This window comes from Rhinatrema bivittatum, chromosome 8, assembly GCF_901001135.1.
Source record: "Rhinatrema bivittatum chromosome 8, aRhiBiv1.1, whole genome shotgun sequence".
Taxonomy (NCBI): domain Eukaryota; kingdom Metazoa; phylum Chordata; class Amphibia; order Gymnophiona; family Rhinatrematidae; genus Rhinatrema; species Rhinatrema bivittatum.
The window spans coordinates 207,310,994-207,335,519 of NC_042622.1; the positions used below are offsets into that span (position 1 = coordinate 207,310,994).

At 46.8% G+C, this 24,526-nt stretch overlaps 1 protein-coding gene across 1 annotated transcript in view; it reads right to left on the reverse strand.

Moving 5' to 3' along the window:
- The window catches only part of TSPOAP1 (TSPO associated protein 1), a 1,024,985-nt gene that overhangs the window by 477,731 nt on the left and 522,728 nt on the right, over positions 1-24,526 (reverse strand). Inside the window, exon 16 of the mRNA XM_029613537.1 lies at positions 13,312-13,421. Within this exon, the coding sequence (XP_029469397.1) occupies positions 13,312-13,421 (110 nt within the window). The remainder of the gene's footprint in view (positions 1-13,311; positions 13,422-24,526) is intronic.

Consider the following 24,526-nt stretch of genomic DNA (forward strand, 5'->3'; position numbering starts at 1 on the left):
CATTGCAGTAGTCGCATGGTCAATCTGGCCATGGGAGTTACGTGAACTGTGGAAGCCATGTGCCCTAGAAGAATGAGGCACTGGTGAGCTGTTACCTGGAATTGTTTCGAAGAGTGTGAGTCAAGAGGACAAGTGTTTGAGCACGGTCTCTTGGAAGAAAAGCTTTTGCCATTGCAGTATTTAGCTCTGCACCTATGAACTGTATAAGATGAGTTGGTGACAGATGGGATTTCTGGTAGTTGATGAGAAATCCCAAGGAGTGAAGCACATGGATAGTGAGCTTGAGAGAAGTGAGAGCTCCTTCTTTTGATTGACTCTTGATGAGCCAATCGTCCAGATAAGGGAACACATGCACTCTTTGTTTGTGGAGGTGTGCCACTGCTACAGCCATGCACTTTGTGAATATTCGTGGGGCTGATGCAAGGCCGAATGGCAGCACTCTGTATTGAAAATGTTGATTCTTTACCAGAAATCGCAGGTACTGGCGATGAGGAGGAAAGATGGGAATGTGAGCATAGGCATCTTGAAGATCCAGAGAGCAGAGCCAATCTCCCCTTTGAAGAAGAGGTAGAATGGTGCCTAAGGATACTATCCTGAATTTTTCTTTTTTGAGAAATTTGTTGAGATTTCTGAGGTCTAGAATGGGTCGAAGGCCTCCTGTTTTCTTTGGAATGAGGAAATATCGGGAGTAGAATCCTCTGCCCTTTTGAGGTCCAGGAACTGGTTCTATGGCCCTGGCTCTCAGAAGGGTGGATAATTCTGTTTGAAGAATCATGGAATGTTGATTTACTGTCCAAGATGGAAGTGGTGGGTTTTCTTTTGGACAGTAAGACAATCTAGTCTGTAACCGTGAGCTGTGATGGATAACACCCACTGGTCGGGTGGTGATGGAAGCCCAAATGCTTTGGAAATGCGTTATTCGACCCCCTTCTGGTAAATGTGGGAACGGGTTGATAAGGCTGCTGCTCTCTGGGTTGTTTCAGAAACCAGATGTAGTGGCAGTTTGTGGTGGTGGTTGTGCCTTGGAGGCCTCTGCCTAGGTTGTTGGCGTTGAGGTGGACGGGCTGATCTGGGTCTATTTGCTGGGGGATAATACCTGCATGGACGGTAGTAAGGACGTCTGGTATCACGCTTTGGAACCCTTCTTGTGGAAGGCTGAGTATCCTGTGGTAGTAAGGATAATTGCTTTAGGGTTTCTGTGTAGTCTTTCATAGTCGCCACAGCTTCCTTTACCTTCTCCCCAAAAAAGGTTTGTCCCCCAAGCAAGGAAGATCAGCCAAGCGTTCTTGCACCTCTGGACGGAGATCAGAGGCCTTTAGCCATGCCCATCTGCGTGCAGCTATGCCTGAAGCAGAAAGTCTTGCTGCAGTCTCGAAGCAGTCATAAGTGGCTCTGACCTCGTGTTTTCCTGATTCGAGGCCTTTATGGATGACATTTTGGAATGGCTCTTGATACTGCTCAGGGAGAGAAAGAGCTAGGTCTTGAACCTGCTTCCAGAGGTTCCTTTGATATTGGTTCATATATAGCTGGTATGATGTTATTTTGGATACCAGCATGGAACCCTGAAAAACTTTGCGTCCTAGGTTATCCAAAAATCTACTTTCCTTGCCAGGTGGTGTAGATGAATGTGATTTCAGTCGCTTCGCCTTTTTCTGGGCGGATTCTACGACGACTGACTGGTGCGGCAACTGTGATTTCTGAAAACCTGGAATAGGTTGTACCAAACAAGTTGCCTCTGATCTTTTGTTGACTGCTGCAACTGATCCTGGGTGTTCCCATATTCTGTACTGAAGGTCTTGAAACACTTCATGAACAGGTACTGCCAACATTTCCTTAGGAGGGTCTACAAATTGTAGAACCTCCAAGGTTTTCTGCCTTGCATCCAACTCTGTTTGTAGTTGAAAGGGGATGGTATCAGCCATATCCCTTACAAAATTTGTAAAGGAAAGGTCCTCAGGAGGTGACTTCCTGTGGTCGTCAGGTGGAGAGGGTTCTGAAAATATATCTGCATCTGATGAATATTCAGAACTGGTGTCAGTAGCCACCTCTTGTGGAGTGTGAGGAGTGACTGGTATAATGGATGGTGCTTTAGGCCTTGCTGGTAATAGAGGAGAATGAGGCCTTGGAGGTCTTGGTACTCCAGAGGGGCCTGGAATAGGCTCTTCTGGTGTTTTATTTGAAAGGATATCCAGCAGAGTGTCCAATTTAGTGATGAAAGGATGGAGCATAGAGACATCCTCCACTGGCATCGGTGTAGTCATCGGTGGCACCGGTGAGGGTACCGGGGTAGGCATCGGAAGCGGTTCCCGTGGCATCGTCGGTGCCGGCGGCTTCAAGTGAGATGGTTCTCCCGGCATCGGAATCGATGGAAGTGTCGGTGGCGGAATCGCATCGCGCAGAGCCTGGTGCACCGCTTGACGTATGTATGAGTCAAGTTCCACTCTCATAGCTGGTGATACCAGAGCAGCTATGGAGGGAGGCGGTGATGGCGATGCCGATACCCCCTCAGAGCCCTGAGGGGGTACGGAACCCGGCACCGATTCGGTGGGGATCGCCCTGGATCAGTAGGCATCGAAGGCCTCCGCACTCGTCCGAGGTATTTTTTGCGGGTGAGGCCGTACCTGTCGATGGGTCTCTTCGGTCATCGGTGCTTGGCGTCGATGCCGGTGTCGATGTTTTTCCTTCTGTTTTTCACTCCCAGAAGTGGATGCCTTCGATGATATTGACGGGGAAGGCGTGGAAGCATCTCCAGCCTCCGGACGACTTTTCTTCAGTAGGACCTGACGGACGGATCCTGATGGCGATGACTGAACGGAAGTCCGATGCTTCAGAAGCAATTGTATATTAAAATTGCTCCATTTTCTCAGCTCGGAGACGACGGCCTTTTGAGGTCATCTCCGCACAGAAAATTACAACGATTTTATGTTGTGATCTTGCCTAGGCAAAGAACACATTCCAAGTGTGGGGTCGGTTTATCGACATATTACGCGCACAGTTCGGGCATTTCTTGAACCCGGAGGCCATGTTGCCGGACAGCCGTCGACGGCGTAACCAAAAATCTCGGTACTTGGCCGGAAACCGAAGGGAAAAAAAGTTACCGCGGTGTTGTCGAAGGGAAACCCCTTGCGGTGGGATTAATTTTTTTCCGAAAAAGATAAACTTTTTAAGGTGGTGAATTTATTTTTTTATTTATTTTATTTATTTTTTAATTTTTATAGACCGAAGTTCTTGTAGGAACTACAAATCAATCCGGTTTACATACAACTTTTAAATGCCCAAAGAGTAGGGGGCTTACATAGAACAATTGAACAATAAAACACCTCAGGACAATAAACACACCTCAGAATTCACCTCAGGACTCCAATTAGAACCGCGATGCTAAGTGGCTTCGCGGAAAAAAGAAGACTGAAGGGAGACCCCTGTGGCAGGGAATATCATGGCATGCTGGGCATGCTCAGTAGGCACTCTGGTGCCAGTCAAAAGTTTCATGGAAACTTTTAGAGAAGTTTTTCCATACATAGGGCTCCATTACCAATGTCACCCATATGTGAGGACTAGCATCCTGCTTGTCCTGGGATAAACCAGCATGATGTGATTGTTTAATGAATGCCGGTATATAAACTCCAGGAAATTTATTTGGTATTTGGCTTCCTCTGGGGACCAAGATCCTTGTGTTGCAGACTGGCCACATGGCCTCCCAGCCGAGGTTGGAAGCAATCGATGGTGAGAGTTAATTGAGGGGTCTGGAGCCTGGAAAGGGCAAGCCTTGAGGGACATTGATCTGATTTTTCCACCAGGCAAGAGACTGAGTGAGTCGGTTACGTGGACAATGGTATAGCTGTTAGTTAGTATAGCTGTGTTTAAAAAAGGATTAGATAAGTACTTGTAGGAGAAGTCCATTACCTGCTATTAATTAAGTTGACTTAGAAAATAGCCACTGCTATTACTAGCAATGGTAACACGGAATAGACAGTTTTTGGGTACTTGCCAGGTTCTTATGGCCTGGATTGGCCACTGTTACAAACAGGATGCTGGGCTTGATAGACCCTTGGTCTGACCCAGTATGGCATGTTCTTATGGTCGACAGGGGCTGAATGCTTTGAGTCCATTGAGACCTTAGAGTCCACTGCATGACTCATGGCCAAACGGGCCATTGGTGTGACCTGAACTGAGGACGCCATGTGTCCCAGGAGGATGAGAAAGTGGCGTGCAGTCGTGGAGTGATGAGACTGCAGTTGGTGCGCAAGAGATATGAGGGTGAGAGCTCGCTGTCGAGGCAGAAAAGCCTTTGCCTGCAAGGTGTCCGAAGTCTGCCCCAATGAACCACAAGGTTTGAGATGGGACTAAGTAGGATTTGTCGTAGTTGACGAGAAATCCTAATGAAATTTGAGTGTGTAAGGTTAGATTGAGGGACGACAGAGCAGCTTGCTGAGTGGAAGCCCTGATTAACCAATCGTCTAGATAGGGGTAGATGTGAACACCCTGAGTTCTTAGGAAGGCTGCAACTACTACGAGGCATTTTGTGAAGACTTGTGGCGCAGACGCTAAGCTGAATGGAAGCACTCGGTACTGATCGTGCTTGGGGCCTACTAGAAACCTCAGGTATTTGCGATGAGATGGAGTTATCACAATATGAGTGTATGCGTCCTAGAGGTCCAGAGAGCAGAGCTAGTCTCCTCTTTGTAGAAGAGGAAGAAGCGAGCCTAAGGTTACCATTTTGAATTTCTCTCACTGGAGGTACTTGTTGAGGGCCCGTAGGTCCAGATTAGGACGAACACCTCCCAATTTCTTGGGGATTAGAAAGTACCGGGAATAGAATCCTAGACCGTGCTGAGAGTAGGGTACGGGTTCTATTGCCTTGGACTGGAGAAGGAGGAAGACCTCCTGATCCAGAAGGATGGAGTGATCGGATGTTCTCCACGTCGGTAGAGGTGGGGAGTCTGGTGGCATGGAGAGAAAGTTCAGATGGTAACCCTGAGCAATTATCGCCAGTGCCCACTGGTCTGAGGTGATTGAGTGCCATATGTTGTTGAAGTGGCACAGTCGACCTCCCACTGGTATGTGAGGCAATAGAAGGTGGCTGCTGCTCTCAAGGTAAAAGTCAAAAACCTGAAGCAGGACCTGGTTGAGGAGCTACTTGCTGTTTTTGTTTCCATGTCTGACGAGACTGGGCTTTTTGAAAAGGTTTCATGGAACGGGATCTGGTTGGTGGCAGGTAGGACTTCTTCGGGCGGAAGAATGACTTCTTTGACTCCTTTTGGAAGGACTGTTTTGAAGAGTAGTCAGAAGGCATCAAAGAGAGCTGTCTTAGGGTCTCATGATGGTCCTTAAGTTCCGTCACCGTCCGTTGAATCTGTTTGCCAAACAGATTATCTCCTACACAGGGTAGGTCAGATAACCTGTCTTGTACCTTAGGGCAAAGGTCGGAAGATTTGAGCCAGGCCCATCTCCTTGCCGAGATAGCGGCTGCAGATACCATAGTAGCAGTGTCAAAGATATCGTAAGATGATCTGATCTCATGCTTGCCTGCCTCAAAACCCTTGTTTACTAAGGTTTGGAGCTGATCTTGAAATTGCTGAGGCAGAGAGTCTGTGAAATCTTGAATCTGCTTAAAAATGACCCTATTATATTGGGTCATATAGAGCTGAAAAGCGGCAATTCGGAGATGAGCATTGATCCTTGGAAGACATGGCAACCAATGGCATCTAGAAACTTCTGTTCCTTGCCAGGGGGAAAAGAAGTGTGACGCTTTGATCTCTTTGCTCTTTTCTGTGCAGATTCTACCACTACAGACTGGTGATCCAAATGAGTTTTCTGAAAACCCGGAGCTAACTACACCAAATAGGTAGTGTCAGCTTTTCTGTGGACTGGAGCAATGGAGCTAGGATGTTCCCAGTTCTTCTTGAGGAGATCCAGAAGAACCTGGTGGTTATTTCCTCGGGAGCATCCAGGAATTGTAGCAAATCCATCATCTGCTGTCTATCATCCTGTTCAGTCTGTAATTGGAAGGGAACCAATTCAGATATTTCCTTCACAAAATTTATAAAGGAAAGGTCCTCTGGGGGAGAACGCTTAGTACTTTCAGTGGGTGAAGGTGGTGAAGGCAAATTATTGGTGTCTAGGGAGGAATCATCAGTCCAGGTATCGTAGGGATCAGCATCTGCCCCTCTAGGAACTAGAGGAGGATGGGGTGGTGGGATACCCGAGGGTCCTGGTCTAGGCTCCGAAGGAATCGAAGGAATAATTGGAGGCACCGATGAAGGCATCGAAGGCACTGGCGCAGGCATCGAGGGCATAGATGGATGGCTTGGTAGCGCTGACGGGCGTATCAGCACCGATGTTTGGACCGTAGCGATGGATGTATCGGCATCGATGGCTGAGGTAGAACTCCCGATGGAGGATGCGGAATGTTGTTTCTCCTCCCGATGACAGAGTAAGCGGGGGAGGGCACCGGAGCCATCGGCGACCCGGGATCCATTGGTGGAAAAGCGGCAATGAGCGCTTCCATCCTGGAGAGCAGCAGTGCTAATGCTGCTGAATCGGGTCGGTGGGCGGTTCCACAATCGGTACCAGTGTCTGTGGCGGAGGAACCTGGAGTCGTTTGCATCACCTTGTCGATGGCCTCCTGAACCATCCGGTCCAGGTTCTTCTCGGAGACCTGGAGCAAGCAGCCCCGGCTCCGAAACAGAAGAAGGCGGCAGAGGCATAGCCGAGGGTCCAACGTTAGGGTATCGGGAGCAGCGACTCCGCCTCTGTCGGGTGAGGGTTGCCTCGGTGACCCGGTCGCCGAAAAGGTCGGTGCCTTTTCTGGACGGGGTTTCTTCGATGGCGGCTCGGACAATGGCGCGGTCGATGATTTCGCTTCCTCGATGGTCCGAGACTTTCGATGTCGATGGCAATGTTTGTCTCTACGATCCCCTCGGTCCTGAGGGGGAGTAGAGAGTGTCGAAGGCCGAGATGTCATTGATGCCGGACAGTCACCGGCCGGTGGTCGATGCTGGCGCGAAGTTGTCTGAGCCGGTTCTGATGACGTCGATGCAATGGATGGAGTCGGGGTTTGAGCACGGAAGAGAAGTTCCATTTTCTCCATTCTGGCCTTGCAACCTTTTGGTGTCATTAGGGCACATTTGGTGCAGGTCAAGACATCGTGCTCTCGTCCAAGACACATTACACAGACTTTATGGGGGTCTGTGATGGACATGGTGCAATTACAGTCCGGGCACCAACAGAACCCCGACGCCATGGCAAAAATTGAGCCGCGGTAGGTTGACGGCCAGTAGGCCGCAAGGGCCAAACTCGACGGTAATCGATGGAGAACGGGTAAAAAACCTACCGGAGTACCGCGGCTTGAAAAAGTTGAAGGAGGGACTCCTGTGGGGCAAATTAACTTTTAGTAATTCCGTGAGGAAAACTCCTGTCAGGAATCTCTGCAGAGCTCCTTAACTGCGAGGCTACTGCTGCGCGGAAAAAAAACGACTAAAGGGGGACCACTGCTGGCTGCAGGGTTAGTGCCATGCTAGGCATGCCCAGTAGGGGCCAGTCAAAGTTCTGGAAACTTTGACAAAAGTGTTCCATGATTGGGCTCCATCCTGTGATGTCACCCATATGTGAGGACCACCATCCTACTTGTCCTGTGAGAACTGAAGATCCCTCGGGCACCGATTGCGTTGGGATGGCTCCAAGTAGGACGTCCAGACACGTGAGCAGGGGCGCCAAGATAGTTGGCGTGGGCTCCGGCACCAGTATGGGGGATGGTTCAAAGCTCTGTAGGGCTTGGAGTACCGTTCTTTGCATCCTGCTGTCCAACTCCTCCTGGAAGCCCTGTGAGAAAGGGGATGAGGCTTCACCAGCGCCTCCTTGGAGCACCAAGGAGGTACAGTGCCCGGCACTGGTATGGTATCTGTGGAGAACATCTGGGACTCCTCGGACTGTTGGAGGAAGGGGCCTCCTCACCACGGAGTCACTTCGGTGGTGGCATGGCAGCTGCTGGTGCCACACCGGAACCGGTGCCGTGCATCGACAGCAACCAGTGTCAATTTTTCCCGGGATCTCCCCACAATGCTCGGCCCGGTCTTTCCCCTGCGCCGAGAAGGCCGAGGATCCAGATGTCCTTGAAAGTGATGCATTGTCCCTTTCGCACTGAGGGTATCTCCCCAAGGCCTACCGCCCAGGAGGGAAGGGTTAGATCGGCCTTCTTAGTTGGTGATTCGATTATTAGGAATGTAGATAGCTGGGTGGCTGGTAGGCATGAGGATCGCCTGGTAACATGCCTACCTGGTGCGAAGGTGGCGGACCTCACGCGTCACCTAGATAGGATTTTAGACAGTGCTGGGGAGGAGCCGGCTGTCGTGGTACATGTGGGCACCAAAGACATAAGAAAATGTGGGAGGGAGGTTCTGGAAGCCAAATTTAGGCTCTTAGGTAGAAAGCTTAAATCCAGAACCTCCAGGGTAGCATTCTCTGAAATGCTCCCTTTTCCAAGCGCAGGTCACCAGAGGCAGGCAGAGCTCCAGAGTCTCAATGCGTGGATGAGACGATGGTGCAAGGAAGAGGGATTCAGTTTTGTTAAGACCTGGGGAACCTTTTGGGGAAGGGGGGAGTCTCTTCCGAAGTGATGGGCTCCACCTTAACCAGGGTGGAACCAGACTGCAGGTGCTAACGTTTAAAAAGGAGATAGAGCAGCTTTTAAACTAGAACAAAGGGGAAACCGACAGTCGCTCAGCAGCGCATGGTTCGGAGAGAGGTATCTTCAAAGGATACTAATGATGCATTAGAATTAGGGCATCCCAACAGTGAGGTTCCAATAATTAGAAAAATAGTCCAAGTGCCAGTAACTAAAAATTCACCTGAGCTAAACGATTCTAACTTATCCCTATCAATTAAAAAGCAGAATGAAAATACAAACAAAAAACAAACTTTAAAATGTTTGTATGCTAATGCCAGAAGTCTAAGAAGTAAAATGGGAGAATTAGAATGTAGAGCAGTGAATGACAGACTTAATTGGCATCTCAGAGACATGGTGGAAAGAGGATAACCAATGGGACAGTGCTATACCGGGGTACAAATTATATCGCAATGACAGAGAGGAGCACCCAGGAGGAGGTGTGGCGCTTTATGTCCGGGATGGCATAGAGTCCAACAGGGTAAACATCCTGCATGAGACTAAATACAAAATTGAATCTTTACGGGAGGAACCAAGATGGCCGCGGGAGCAGTCGCATATTGATTAGCTCCATAGCCTCCATCTTTTAAAGTTTCCCGCGACTCTGTTTTCCTGAATAACAATGCCCCACAAGAGAAAGGGGAGAATCCGGATTTTTCCTCCCACCCCGGAGAATCTCGAGGGGCAACGGTTGATTTATCAATACGCGACCGCGACATCAGGAGCGAGGACGTCTACCCCCATTGGTGAGGAAGGGAAAGGAGCCCCATACTCACCCGGGGAATTATCGCTGACGCCTCCCGATCCTAAGACGCCGATTCAAGCAGCTCTACTGCTGCAGCCTGTGCCTGCTGAGACGCCGTCGGGAAACCCCCTTGGGCATGCTCAGTTGGGAGGCAAGCCCAGAGTTGTAGCAGAGGGGGGGGCTGTTTCTCCTCCTTCCTCCGCCGAAGCTGTGAGAGTGGTGGAGAGTGAAGCCAGTGGAGAGAGATTAACTGAGCTGACTGCCCCGTTTAACCCACAGAGAATTTCAAAACCGACGACTGTTACGCTCGATGCCCTTTGGGACTTGGTAGCAGGGAATGCCATGAAGCTCGACGGACAGGCCTACAGACTGGAGGAAGTTTCTAAAAGAATGAACAAGATTGAGACTGACCAAACGAATCAAGGAAAGTTCTAACAAAGGTAACTGATGATGTGAAAAAACTACAAGATTTAAGTGCGGTTTCTGTGAGTGAGAGACTATCATCTCTAAGAAGATTGGAGTCAGTAGAGAACTATTTGAGACACTTAAATTTAAGACTCTTAAATTTCCCTAAAGTCATGGGAGAGTTGCCTTTGCAGACTTTTAAAAAGTTTGTTACTGAGATATTAAAGATTCCTCTTGATCAGGTCCCCCCTGTTAAAAAGAATTGCAACTTGTAGCCACGGTGCATGATAGACAGAACCCAAAGATCCAATGTAATCGAAGTCCCTCGGTCTGCGAATAGCTGTAGCTGACCCCCCACTGGGGAATTGATGCCACGCATATGAGACTGGCTCATGCTCCCTGAGGGTCATTCAAAACCCCCAGGGCGGGGTGTAGGAGAGGTTGTCTCGACTTCAGTCTTACTGGAGGCTGAGGTTCACCCCTAGGTGTTGGTGGATAGTACTTGTGCGGCTGGTAAAAGGGGTGCCTCGGGTAATGCTGAGAGGGGGTTCTTGGGAGGTTGGGTGTCAGAAGTACTGGCCAACACAACTGAAGGGTCTCATGGTAGTCCTTCAGTTGCGCTACCGCCTCCTTAATCCTGTCGCCAAACAGATTTTCACCCATACAAGGCAAATCTACCAAGCGGTCCTGTCCCTCAGGGTGCAGATCAGAGGCATGCAGCCAAGTCATATGATGAGACCTGATGCCTGCTGTGGCAGTTCTCATGGATGTCTTGAAGACATCATATGCAGAGTGGACCTCGTGTTTATCACACTCAAGGCCCTGCTGCACTACCCTATAGAACTGAAACTGCTGTGGGAGGCATTCTCCAAACTCCTGGGCCTATTTCCATAGATTCCTGGAGTACTGACCCATATACAATCAGTAACATGCAATCCTGGCTTGTTAACATTGCACCTTGGAACACCCGGCGCCTGAGAGCGTCCAAAACTCTGTTCCTGCCTGGGGGAGCTGAGGCATGAGCATGAAGCCTCTTTGCCTTCTTCAAGGCTGATTCTCCCACCACTGACTGGTGAGGGAGCTGTTGGCTATTTGAAACCAGTGGAAGACTGGACCAGATAAACCGCATCCGTCTTGTGGTTCACTGGTGGCACAGAGATAGGGTGTTCCCAGAGGCGGGCTCACATGTCAAAGATGTCATGGTCTGAGACAGCCACCACTTCCTTTGGGGCATCCAGGAATTGCAAGATCTCTAGCATCTTGGTCCTAGAGTCCTGTTCCGTTAAGAGGTGGAAAGGCACTGACTCCGCCATGGCCTTGACGAATCCAGCAAAGGAAAGATCCTCAGGGGGATTTCTACCACTCCTCCGGTGGAGAGGGCAAATCCTCCAATTCCTCGGAGGAGGACATGGATGCCTCTTCTTCCTAAGGATCATAAACAGCCTCCCCTTCACTGTGTCCATCCAGAGATACGGGGGGCCGAGCACCCAATTGCATTTGGAGCGCAGGCCTCGTCAGAATAGAGGGCACTGGAGGGGCTCGAGGCTGCAACAGTGCCGAGGGCACTAAAGGCTTTGGGAGGACCAGGGGCACCGATGGCACTGACTCCGATGGCCCCAGGAGAGCCGGGAGGTGGCAGGGTGCCATCGAGCCCAACAACCCTTCCTTGTCCGGGGAATCACTCACTGGAATGGGAACCAGTGGCAGCAGCATTGATGCTCCCTTCGGCTGCAAAGGGGCTTGGGGCATCTGTGCCGGCAGGACACTGAGTAGCATATCTAGCTACTCCAGTAAAGGTGCAAGCACCAGCGGAGTCAGCTCCTGCGGTGGTGGCGGTTCTGGAGGAACCAGAGGCTCGAGGCCCTGCAGGGCCCAGCTGACCACCAACTGCATGCGCCTCTCCAACTCCTCCTCAAAGGCAGCTGATGTTAAAATGGCTTGAGTCGTCGTCAGAATTGAATGTCCCCTGGAGTACTGGGAGACACCAGGCCCTCCACCGGTGTTGGTAGAGGCCACTGAGTGGCCTCAGAAGGATCAGTGGTAATTGATTCTTCCACTCGAGACCACTTTGGGGGGAGGCACTGATGTATCCGATGCCTGCCCACGGTCCGGTTTGGAGGAAGATTACCGATAGCTATGCTTCTTCAACTTTTCTTGATGTCCACCTCGATCCTTGCCTGGAACAGATGGTGACTGAGAAGAACCTGACTGGGAACGAGATGACAAAGAACGCACCCGGTTCCCTGCTCCCATCTCGGGGCCGAGAAGCAGCAGTGGGGGCGACCCTGAAGGGGTCGAGTCCGGGATTTCCTTCCCAAGTGGGGTAGAGGTCCCTGTCAATAATAGATCCAAACACTTAGGGCTGAATAACTTTTCCATTTTGTCCAAACATGCCCGACAGCCCTTGGGGGTCATCTGGGCACAGAGATCACAGGCAGAGGACACAGACCTCGTGGGGTCTATGATAGAATTTGTCTGGGGGCACAGACGAAAGCCAGATGATGCCATTGCAAAAAGAACACGGTGTGCGGTGGATGGACAGCAGCCCCCGAGGTGCGATACAGTCTGCAATCGACCGTGAAAACCCGAAGGAATTACCAGATTGCAAAAGAAGAGAACCCAAGAACTTGAGATACCCTATGCGACACCAGATATACAAACACTGCAGAAAAAGAAAAAAAAAAAACAAGCGCGAACTCCATGATCGCGAGGCAAAAGCTTCGTGGAAAAGACGAGACTGAAGAGGGACCCCACGTGGACACTTGGTTAGTGGCATGCTGGGCTCAGTGTGCCAATCAAATTTTCTAGAAACTTTGACAAAAGTTTTCCGTGCCGGGCTCCATCTGATGATTTCACCCCATTCATGAAGACTACCACCCTGCCTGTCCTTGGAGAATGTCTTTATCAACATATATGATTCAGAGTTTGAGGGGGAAAGAGGGTTATTTTTTCTTAAGATTGTAAATATTTGTTGTGTTCATACAATTGTATCTTTTTGTAAAATGCATATAAATATATTTTTTATAATGTATTAACTACAGATTGCCACTGCCACAAACAATTCCTATTTCCATGTTACAATTTTTTTTTTTTTTTTATATATACCGTTGGCAGAATTTACAAGTTTTTTTTACATTCCTTCTTTTACACCTCCTAAGCTTTACCATTTCATTAAAACTCTAAAATTTCTACTGTTTTTGTGCGTTCCTATTTTCTGTTTCTAATCAACAATGTGCTATTACTCTCACTTCCTTTGTTTTTCTGCTTCATTTTTGTTCATTGTCACTAGTTTACTCCAGATCAGTCCTTCCTTGTTCATGTACTGCACATTTAATCTGCTGCATGGCTGCTCTCACTTCAGCTATTCTACTGCTTAGTTTTCCCACCATCTTTCCCTGTTTTATTCCTACATTTCTGCTCTTACCTCCAATGGCTATATTTCAATTCCCATGTCCTGTTTTCTACTAGAACTACAAAAAAGCATAGAATAATTTTATACCTATATCGAGCTAGGAAGACCTGCAGCTTTGCAGGTGCTCGGTCCTCTGATTCTGGAGTAAGAGACATACTATCAACATCCAATTCTTCCATCTCACTGGCCGTGTCCACCTAAGAAATATGAAAGGATAATAAAGTCACTCACACTCAGATATTTACAGATTCCCTTTGGCAACATTTGGAAACACCCTTAAATCTGTCAAAACTGCTCTCATTAAGGTGTGCAGGCAGACATTAGTGAGTAGATGAAGATGGAATGCACTGAATATAAATACACACCAAATATGCAGTAATTTAAGATCTAGGGATCTGGTTCCTCTTTAAAGTATTACAGGAAACATGGATGAAGAAATCTAAACTGAGCAGTTACTGATGAAATCGACTAACATGCTGTGCTGAGGGGACTACCATCTGCAAAGAAAAAAATGCCAGTTGGGATGTCAGCTCTAGTTTCCTGATTTGCTCACCAGACTCCAGTGGCTGGTGATACTGGACTAATCATTGACTGTGTAATAAGACATCACCCAAGTCAGACTGATATATTTCAGTAAAAATAATCTGATCATAGAACATTAGCTCATACAATGAAACCTATAAAGTTAAAAGATGAAGCAGCAGCACAAGTCTATACACAACTCCTGATGAACCCTCAATATAAAGGTGCACAATAGCTAGTTTCAGGGCTCATGAAACAATCAGGAGAAAGTAAGCTGGTGGCATGAACTGGAAAATGAAAGCAATGAAACATAAGATACATCAGTCAGCAGAATCCACAAAAAAAACCCAACCAAATACATAAGGAGATAGCTGTCGAAACTGGCAATAGGAAAAGTAGATCTGTAATTTGGAAGAACATTTAGTAAGAATGTATGATGCAAATTATCTCATGGCAAATAATGTTAAGTTCCTATCCAGAGTGCAAAAGCTTACTGAAAAGTTGTAAGACCTTGAAAATAGATCATAACAGAATAATATCTAGACCTTTGCTTTGTGATTCCAGATGGGCAGAAACGAAAGGGAGCCCAGCAGGGAGAAGCTTGTGAATGTCTGTGCCATGCCAGAAAGAGCGACAGGAAGCTAATGCAAAACCTGTTGCATACATACACAAGGGGTGTGGTGCGGGTTACCCGCACCATATACAGGTAAGAAAAAAATTTCAACTTACCTGTTAATTTTTCCTTTATTTCTGCTACACCTGCTCAGAATGATTGGGTTTAGTTCCACATCCAGTTGATGGAGACAGAGAACATTCTTTTTTTTATCCTGTGACATTACTACACACACACGGTGCAGTAACAGTTAAAGTCAGTATTCCCATGACAAAGCAGATTTTAAAACTTATAACTACTAACTTCCTTTTTCTTTTTATAGATAAAAGTCTCAAAAATGACTCTATTCCACCTTTTCCTAAGATAGTCTCAAGGCATGGGGATACACAGAGGATCCCTAGTACCCAAAGGATGAAAATGAAAAAAATGGGGTAACCTGTATGTTAAATTTAGGTGTATTTCTAAATGGGAGAAACCTGCATGGAGCAGCAGTTATTACCCTTTACAAAAGGCATGGGCAAAGGGAAAGGGGTAAAGTACATGGAGTGGCAATTACTACCTGTAAAAGAAGGCATAAGGGGTGGGTAACCTGCACGGAGTAGCAATTACTACAATTAACAGAAGGCACTGGGGGGGGGGGGGTTAAGCTACATGACACAGCAATTACTATCCTTAACAGAAGGCACTGGTAAGTTGCATACAGTGGCAATTACCACCCTAAGCAACTTGCTGAGAAAACTGACTGGACCATTTTGGTGTTTATCTGCCATCATTTACTATGTTACTTTGCTACAATATTACAATGAAAACTTAGAGTGACGTAAGTCTACACTGGGTTACAGTCAGAATTAAAACAAAATACTGCAGTTTCTGGAATCCAATGATTACAAGTTCTGAAGCAATAGTTTTATCAGAAGTAGATTTTGTCAGATGAATCTAATTAATTTGTTTGACTGGGTAACCAGAGAGATGAATCAGGGGAGGGTACAAGATGTATATTTGGATTTCAGCAAGACCTTTGATACTGTTGTACATAGGTAACAAACAGGTAACAGATTTTCAAAACTGTCCATGGTACACCATTTGTGCGTTTAAGTGGCCTGCAGAAATGTATGCTATTTTATAAACTCTGTTGCAGGAGTTGCAGTTTTATAAAGTACCACATACTTCTGCCCTGAAAGAACACTGTGTCCCCTTAAGTTTGTAATGTTGGGACAATTTTTTATAACCATTTTATAAATTACAGGCATATTTTACGCAAATAATCTTAATTTGCAAGTAATAACCCAGATATAAATGTGAAGGAAAGTATTTTATAAAGTAAGCACGTGCTCTACTTGTGAAAATATTTACTTGTATGCATTCTTGGAATCACCAGTTCACTTAGACCCTCTAGCACTTCACCCTAAACCCCTACCAGTTCATCCAGACCACCCACCCAAAAAAACAGCCACCTATAGAAAAAAGACAAGTATAATTTCAATTACACAAGTCAATAAGGTGGTGTAAAAATATATGGAAAAATCTGGTAATATATGCACATAAGAACATAAGAAAATGCCATACTGGGTCAGACCAAGGGTCCATCAAGCCCAGCATCCTGTTTCCAACAGTGGCCAATCCAGGCCATAAGAACCTGGCAAGTACCCAAAAACTAAGTCTATTCCATGTAACCATTGCTAATGGCAGTGGCTATTCTCTAAGTGAACTTAATAGCAGGTAATGGACTTCTCTCCTCCAAGAACTTATCCAATCCTTTTTTAAACACAGCTATACTAACTGCACTAACCACATTCTCTGGCAACAAATTCCAGAGTTTAATTGTGCGTTGAGTAAAAAAGAACTTTCTCTGATTAGTTTTAAATGTGCCCCATGCTAACTTCATGGAGTGCCCCCTAGTCTTTCTATTATCTGAAAGAGTAAATAACCGATTCACATCTACCCATTCTAGACCTCTCATGATTTTAAACACCTCTATCATATCTCCCCTCAGTCGTCTCTTCTCCAAGCTGAAAAGTCCTAACCTCTTCAGCCTTTCCTCATAGGGGAGCTGTTCCATTCCCCTTATCATTTTGGTTGCCCTTCTCTGAACCTTCTCCATCGTAATTATATCTTTTTTGAGATGCGGCGACCAGAATTGTGCACAGTAATGCGGCGACCAAAATTGTACACAGTATTGTGCACAGAATTGTACACAGTATTGTGCACAATACTGTGCACATATACTGCTTACAACATAGCAACTTGTGCATGTACTTCTGAACCTCACCCCAGAATGCCCCACACATTTTTCTCCCATGTTCACATTTATGCACAAAACTGCAAGCATGCACGTACTCTTGAGGTTTATAAAATAGCATATGTGCATATGTTAATTTTACTCATACAAACCTTTACTTATTTCTGAAAATTATCTACAAACTGAGCAATTTAGGAATGGACCCCAAAATAACTGACTAGGAAAGTAATTGGTTATGTTGGAGACGACAATATAATGGTAAATGGAGTTCACTCTGAGGAAAAGGGGGTTATCAAGTGAGAGGAATGGAAAGGCTCGAACGGAGAACGTATGAGTCTTGTAAGCACGAATTACATGTCCCATTCCATGACTAGCGAAAACAGAGGCGGCTTGATCAGTGGATAATCCAGGGTAAGCTGACTCAGAAGGGGTTGACTGTTAAACGGATATGCCCACTCCCAAGTGGTACGCCAATTGGAACAGAGGTGTACCCATGTGAAGGATGTCTGGGGAGCAGAATCTGAGGGAGTAAGAAAAGAGAGTGGTGTAGAAAAAAGAAAAAGGGTAAAATCCCTTTGTAAGCGTCATGTGGTAAATCATGCCATTTTGAATGGTAGGATTTGGGTGTGGAAGGGTTTTTGTGACGCTACCAGTACCTGAGAACATCAGTGAGTCTATGATACAAGACTGACTTCTGAGAAGGCGAATTGGTTACTAGTGTGATAGACCGAGAAGTATGGGAAGCATACTGGTCTCGGCCAAGACATGGGTCTGAGGAACAGTGAACCCCGTCCCATTTCAGCATTAGAAGAGTGCTGGCTATGAGAGGCAGTGGAAGAGACACATATAATAAATAGGGCCTTGATGGAACAAAGGCGCCTATGGGAATGCATTGGAAACATGTGTAGGGAGGAGAATCCGTGCACTGTGTGGTTTGATGCGGACGCAGAGGGCAAGTTAGGTTGACCTCTGCGCTAGAAGATTTCTCTCGCTACACATGTAGTCAGAGACCATTCAAGAGGATGGAAACCTATATGAAGGTGGTCTGTTAGTGCATTCAGTAAGTCTGTCAGATAAGTGGTCCAAGGATGCATGGAGCGAGCAAGGGCCAAGGACAGAGCTGCGGAGCTTCCTAGCAGAGCAGCTAAGAGGTTATGCGTGCTTGTGTGTTGGAAAAGCACATTGTCCCTATGCTGTCTATCTGTATGCACAAAGATTTGTTGCAGAGGCAGTATTGGAAGGCATAAGGGCATAACTCATAGCTACAAGCTCCAGGAAGTTCATGTGAAACTGTGCCTGGAGCGAAATAGACGCATACTGGGTTGAGAAGATTTAGGTTAAACTTTACAACCCTGAGTAAATGCGAGCATTAGCAAGAGCAGACTAGGTTTTGGTTCTAGATCTGCAATATGGATGAGGGACGAAAGCGGTTGAACAGCTTAGACCCACTGATAATAAAATTTCACTGAACCTAACCCATAGCAATTTTGGATCTACGACGAAAGTGCATAGTGAAAAAACCCCATGGCTAGACAATGAAAGAATTGAGGGGCTGAAATTATGGAATATGCGCGCAGGGACATAAAGGAATTTGTTAGAATGTCTCTGCGGTTCCTGGACAGGAAGGTCGTAGTGTCTGTGGTGTCCAGAAGTGTTCTATAAGGTATTTATAGCAGTGACAGCAATCCCAGGTAGTAGATTTATAGTGAGTCATGAAGAAGTTAGAGCTCCTTGTTTGGATTGACTGTGGTTGTGCAGCTGTCCATGCAAGGAAAAGCGGGAATGATGATATACTCCGTAGAGAAACAGCAGTCACCGATAGTGATATAATGAAATACCCCAGTTGCCGGAGCTGGTGCAACTGGCAGAGCTTGGGATTGTAATATTGTTGACTCACCATGAAGCACATAGAAAGATTAGAGGCAATCTACTTACTGCGATATGGAAGCATGGCGACGAGAGATACCATTTTACCTGTGCTTTCTGAAGAAAGTTGATATTTCTGAGGTCCAGAATCGGCGGAGAGTGACTACTTTCTGTTGAAAGAAAGAATAGTGAAATTAAAACTCCCCAACCCCCCCCCCCCCCTGCGCTTTGTAGCGTCCGGGGGAGTGTACCATGAATCTCGGTACAGAGTGGGGTGGCCACTCTGACATCCGGCAAGTTGAGAGACCCGGAGGTGTCCAACTGGCGGGGCTGATGTAACCTGGATATCATGTAACCTCCCAAGGCAGCTTGAGCGGTAAAGTCTTATCTGCATTTCTGGTGCTGTACAAGAAAACGTCAAGACCTGTCGCCAGGTTTCGAGGTGGACTTGCAATTGAGGCAGTATTTGCTGGATCTCTTGTTTAGCAGATCAGCGAATCCATCTGGAACATCGGTCTTGAATTAGGAACCAGAAGCCAGAGTATTAATCAGTACAGGGTCCCGTTGCTGACAACAGGAGGATGTCCTGATGCAATCACAAATAAATGGTAGAGAGGTTCTCTTGGTATGGTGTCTGACATAGCTGGCAATAGCGACATGTGACACTAATACGGTTCTTGGAAGATAGGTGACCTAGAACCTTTCGAACCACGTAGCCCGAATTAGAGAACAGATCTCAATGGGAATGTCACTGAAGCGGGATTAGACTACTTACCATCCGACGTGGATCGCTGAAGTACGAGTCTGTGAAGATTGATGGCTCCGTGGATTTCAGGAGTCATCGAGGGGTAGCCTGTCGGACGTAATGTCCATCTCAACTCTAAAACCTGGTATGGTAGCGCAGGTATAGAGGAGACAGGCTGAGTGTGGCTGGCGTTACCACAATAATTTGTGGAGGGCCACAATCCTGCACCGACGTCAGTGGGGCATGCCTCAGGTACAGGGGAGCCATTATGACTCGTGAAGCCGGCCCTTGTTGCAGCGGCTCGATGTGTCGTGACGCCAGTACAGAATTCTTCGGAACTCGTTCCAGTGTTTCTGGAGCACCAAGGACTGCCAGCACTGTGCAGAATAGTGGCGATGGCAGTGGTGATTTTGCTCGGCCTGGGCATTCTCCAGCACCGAGAAGGATAGCACCGAAGTGCATCGGTGGTGGACGGTCACCGTGCCGGTGACAATGAGTGCCACGGGGCCTCTTCAAAGGATACTAATGATGCATTAGAATTAGGGCATCCCGACAGTGAGGTTCCAATAATTAGAAAAATAGTCCAAGTGCCTGTAACTAAAAAGTCACCTGAGCTAAAAAATTCTAACTTATCCCTATCAATTAAAAAGCAGAATGAAAATACAAACAAAAAACAAACTTTGAAATGTTTGTATGCTAATGCCAAAAGTCTAAGAAGTAAGATGGGAGAATTAGAATGTATAGCAGTGAATGACAGACTTAATTGGCATCTCAGAGACATGATGGAAAGAGGATAACCAATGGGACAGTGCTATACCGGGGTACAAATTATATCGCAATGACAGAGAGGAGCACCCGGGAGAAGGTGTGGCGCATTATGTCCGGGATGGCATGGAGTCCAACAGGATAAACATCCTGCATGAGACTAAATACAAAATTGAATCTTTATGGGTAGAAATCCCTTGTGTTTCGGGGAAGACTATAGTGATAGGGGTACACTACCGTCCACCTGGTCAAGATGGTGAGACGGACAGTGAAATGCTAAGAGAAATTAGGGAAGCTAACCAAATTGGTAGTGCAGTAATAATGGGAGACTTCAATTACCCCAATATTGACTGGGTAAATGTATCATCGGGACACGCTAGAGAAATAACGTTCCTGGATGGAATAAATGATAGCTTTATGGAGCAATTGGTTCAGGAACCAACGAGAGAGGGAGCAATTTTAGATCTAATTCTCAGTGGAGCACAGGACTTGGTGAGAGAGGTAACGGTGGTGGGGCCGCTTGGCAATAGTGATCATAATATGATCAAATTTGATTTAATGACTGGAAGAGGAATAGTGTGCAAATCCAAGGCTCTTGTGCTAAACATTCAAAAGGGAAACTTTAATAAAATGAGAAAAATTGTTAGAAAAAAACTGAAAGGAGCAGCTACAAAAGTAAAAAAATGTTCTCTAATTCGGGACAAATTTGGACATTGTTGCTATCACAGAAACATGGTTCACAGAATCTCATGATTGGGATACAGCAATACCAGGCTACAACTTGTTAAGGAAGGACAGAGTGGATAGAAAAGGGGGTGGTGTGGCTCTTTATGTCAGAAGCAATATCCAAGCATCTGAGCTGCGCACTATGGGTCGACCTAAAAAAAGATGACGGAGCGTCCATTTATATTGGAGTGGTTTACAGGCCTCCAAACCAAAAGGAAGAACTGGACAGAGACCTGGTTGAAGACATCCTTAAGATAGGAAAGAAGGAAGAAGTGGTGATCGTTGGTGACTTTAATATGCCAGATGTAGACTGGAAAATCCCATCTGCAAAATCTAAAAATAGTAGAGCAATAGTGGATGCCATGCAAGTAACTTTGTTCAAACAAATGGTAATGGAACCCACTAGAGAAGGAACTATAGTAGACTTAGTACTCACTAATGGAGATAATGTCTCTGATGTCCAGGTGGGTGCCCACCTCAGCACCAGTGATCATCAAACGGTATAGTTTAATATCACTAAAAGAATATGGAAAAGAAGCACAAAGACCCGAGTTTTACAGTTCAAAAATACGGACTTTGAAGAAATGGGGAAATACCTAGAGGAAGAACTAAAAGGCTGGGAGAACGAGAGAGATGTGGATCAGCAGTGGACCAATCTAAAAGGAGCAATTACCAAGGCAACTACTCTATATCAGGTCGATACAGTTATACCGCGTTAGAAAGAGTGCGGCAGTGCCAGGCGTACCCTCGTTCCCTGCACGCACAGTTCTCTTCACCAACCGCTCGATACTCTCTTCAAATTACATGCAAATGCATGCCGCGTCTGCGAAGCGTTATGCGAAGGTTAGGCCCGCGCAACCCATTTTACTGTATAGAGCGCCTATACAGTGGGTGCCGTGACGTCACGACGTTTGGCGTCACGGCATGCGACGTCACGCCTTGAGGTCAAATTGCACGAGGGGCCTACCCGTTCGGGCGTCTATCTTCGCCGGCAGCTGGGAGGCAGAGGAGCCGCTGTCCGGAGGAGAGCTGGCTGGAGTAAGTTGCGTCTTCTCTCTCCTCCTCTCCTTGCGCCGCGGTCTGTCTCGCTTTACAGTGCCGTCTCCGCCGAAGGTCCGTCTCGCTTTACACTGCCGTCTCCGCCGAAGGGGGGCTGCCGAAGTGGGGCCGCATTGGATTTTTTTTTCGCTTTTTTTTTTTGCTTCGGGAGGAGGGAGAGGACTGGGGCTACCCTGGAGACCGGCACCCATGGACGCGGCCAGGGCAGGTGAGCGGGGGCTGGGGGAAAGTTTGCCGCTTACCCTTACTCCTGCCTCTAACGCAGGGGTAGGGGGTAAACTAACAGGTTAAACGCGCGGCAAATCGGCAGGGAAAAAAAGCGATAGTCGGAGCGCGCGTCACAGTATCCGAGGAGAATAGCTAATTCCTTCATTATACAGCTAATTCCTTCATTTACATATCATATACATGCTGGGTGCAGAAAGGGTTATGCGTCTGTATTAAGAAGCGCTAAGGACGCGAGAAACTGGAGACTGTATCGCTGGATCGCCTTACGCGTCCAAATTGTGCGCTCACAGCACGTTACAGACGGGAAATCTTCAACCGCACGTTACAGTATCGATCTGTATGTTAGAAGTGTAAAGAAAAGCAAAAGAAAAATGAAACCTATCTGGTTCTCAAAGGAGGTGGCTGACAAAATTAAGGCTAAAAGAACAGCATTCAAGAAATATAAAAGATCCCAAAGGGAGGAGCACAAAGAACAATATTTGATTCAACTGAGGGAGACAAAGAAATGAATCAAGTCGGAAAAAAGTCAAGCGGAAGAGAGGATTGCCAAGGAGATAAAGAATGGTAACAAAACATTTTTCAGATACATCAGTGAAAAGAGAAAAGTTCAAAACGGTATAGTGAAATTGAAAGGTGGAAATGATCAATGCGTGGAGAGAGACGAAGAAATGGCAAATATATTAAACGAATACTTCAGTTCTGTGTTCACTAAAGAAGACCCTGGAGAAGGACCATCTCTACACAACAAGAAACTGGAAGGAAGTGGAATAGACGAAAACCCTTTTACATTAGAAAATGTATGGGAAGAGCTAAAGAATCTGAAAGTGGACAAAGCCATGGGACCTGATGGGATTCATCCAAGGATACTGACGGAGCTCAGAGATGTGCTGGCGGGTCCGCTGTGTGACCTGTTCAATAGATCCCTAGAAACGGGAGTGGTGCCGAGTGACTGGAGAAGAGTGGTGGTGGTCCCGCTTCACAAGAGTGGGAACAGAGAGGAGGCTGGTAACTACAGACCGGTTAGCCTCACTTCGGTGGTGGGAAAAGTAATGGAGTCACTGTTGAAAGAGAGAATAGTGAACTATCTACAGTCCGGAGAATTACTGGACCTGAGGCAGCATGGATTCACCAGGGGAAGATCCTGTCAGACAAATCAGATTGACTTTTTTGACTGGGTAACCAAGGAATTGGATAGAGGAAGAGCGCTCGATGTCATCTACTTAGATTTCAGCAAAGCTTTTGATACGGTTCCGCATAGGAGACTGGTGAATAAACGAGAAGCTTAGGAGTAAGTGCCGAGGTGGTGACCTGGATTGCAAACTGGTTGACGGACAGAAGGCAATGTGTGATGGTAAATGGAACTTTCTCTGAAGAGAGAGCGGTTTTAAGTGGTGTACCGCAAGGATTGGAGTTGGGACCGGTCCTGTTCAATATCTTTGTGAGCGACATTGCGGACGGGATAGAAGGTAAGATTTGTCTTTTTGCGGACGACACTAAGATCTGCAACAGAGTGGACACGCCGGAAGGATATGGCAGCTGAGATTCAATGCCAAGAAGTGCAAAGACATGCATATGGGGAGTGGAAATCGTAATGAACTGTATTCGATGGGGGGGGGGGGGGGGGGAAGGCTGATGTGCACGGAGCAGGAGAGAGACCTTGGGGTTACAGTGTCTAATGATATGAAGTCTGCGAAACAAAGCGACAAGGCGATAGCAAAAGCCAGAAGAATGCTAGGCTGCATAGAGAGAGGAATACTGAGTAAGAAAAGGCTGAGGCTCCAAGGAGGAAGACTAAGAACCAATGTCAGGAAGTATTTCTTCACGGAGAGAGTGGTGGATGCCTGGAATGCCCTTCCGGAGGAAGTGGTGAAGTCCAAAACTGCGAAGGACTTCAAAGGGGCGTGGGATAAACACTGTGGATCCATCTGGTCTAGAGGAAGCGTATAACGAGGAGGCAGCAAAACACTGCACGGAGCGGCAGTAGCCACAGAGGCATTCACGGAGCGGGATGCCAGTGGTTGGTGTTCCACCTTCACGGAGCGGAAGGATGGAGGGCTGCCACCTCCAAATTAAAAAAGAAAAAAAACAACAAAAAAACAGGGATGGGTTCATGGGCTATAGGTATTACCAATTATTAGGCTTATTCAATTACCAATTATTAGGCATTTCAATATTAGATGATAGTTAATGTGACCTTCAAGGCATACTTCACTTTCAATGCATATCCAGCATAGCTCTCTGCTACAACGGCAGGGGAGAAGAAAAACTAATACTTCACGCATATCCAGCATTGCTCTCTGCTTCAAGGCAGGGGAGAAGTAAAACTAATACTTCACGCATATCTCTGCTTTAACGGCAGAGAGCTATGCTGCCGCTTAACCAACTAATCAAACTTAATATTTCACTTAGAAGCAGCTCCATCACTGCTCTCTACATTAATGGTGGGGGTGAAAGGGAAATAGAACCTAAGGTTACTAAGAGCCAAGAGAAAAAGATAAGTATGAGAAAAAAGAAGTGTGAAGCTTGCTGGGCAGACTGG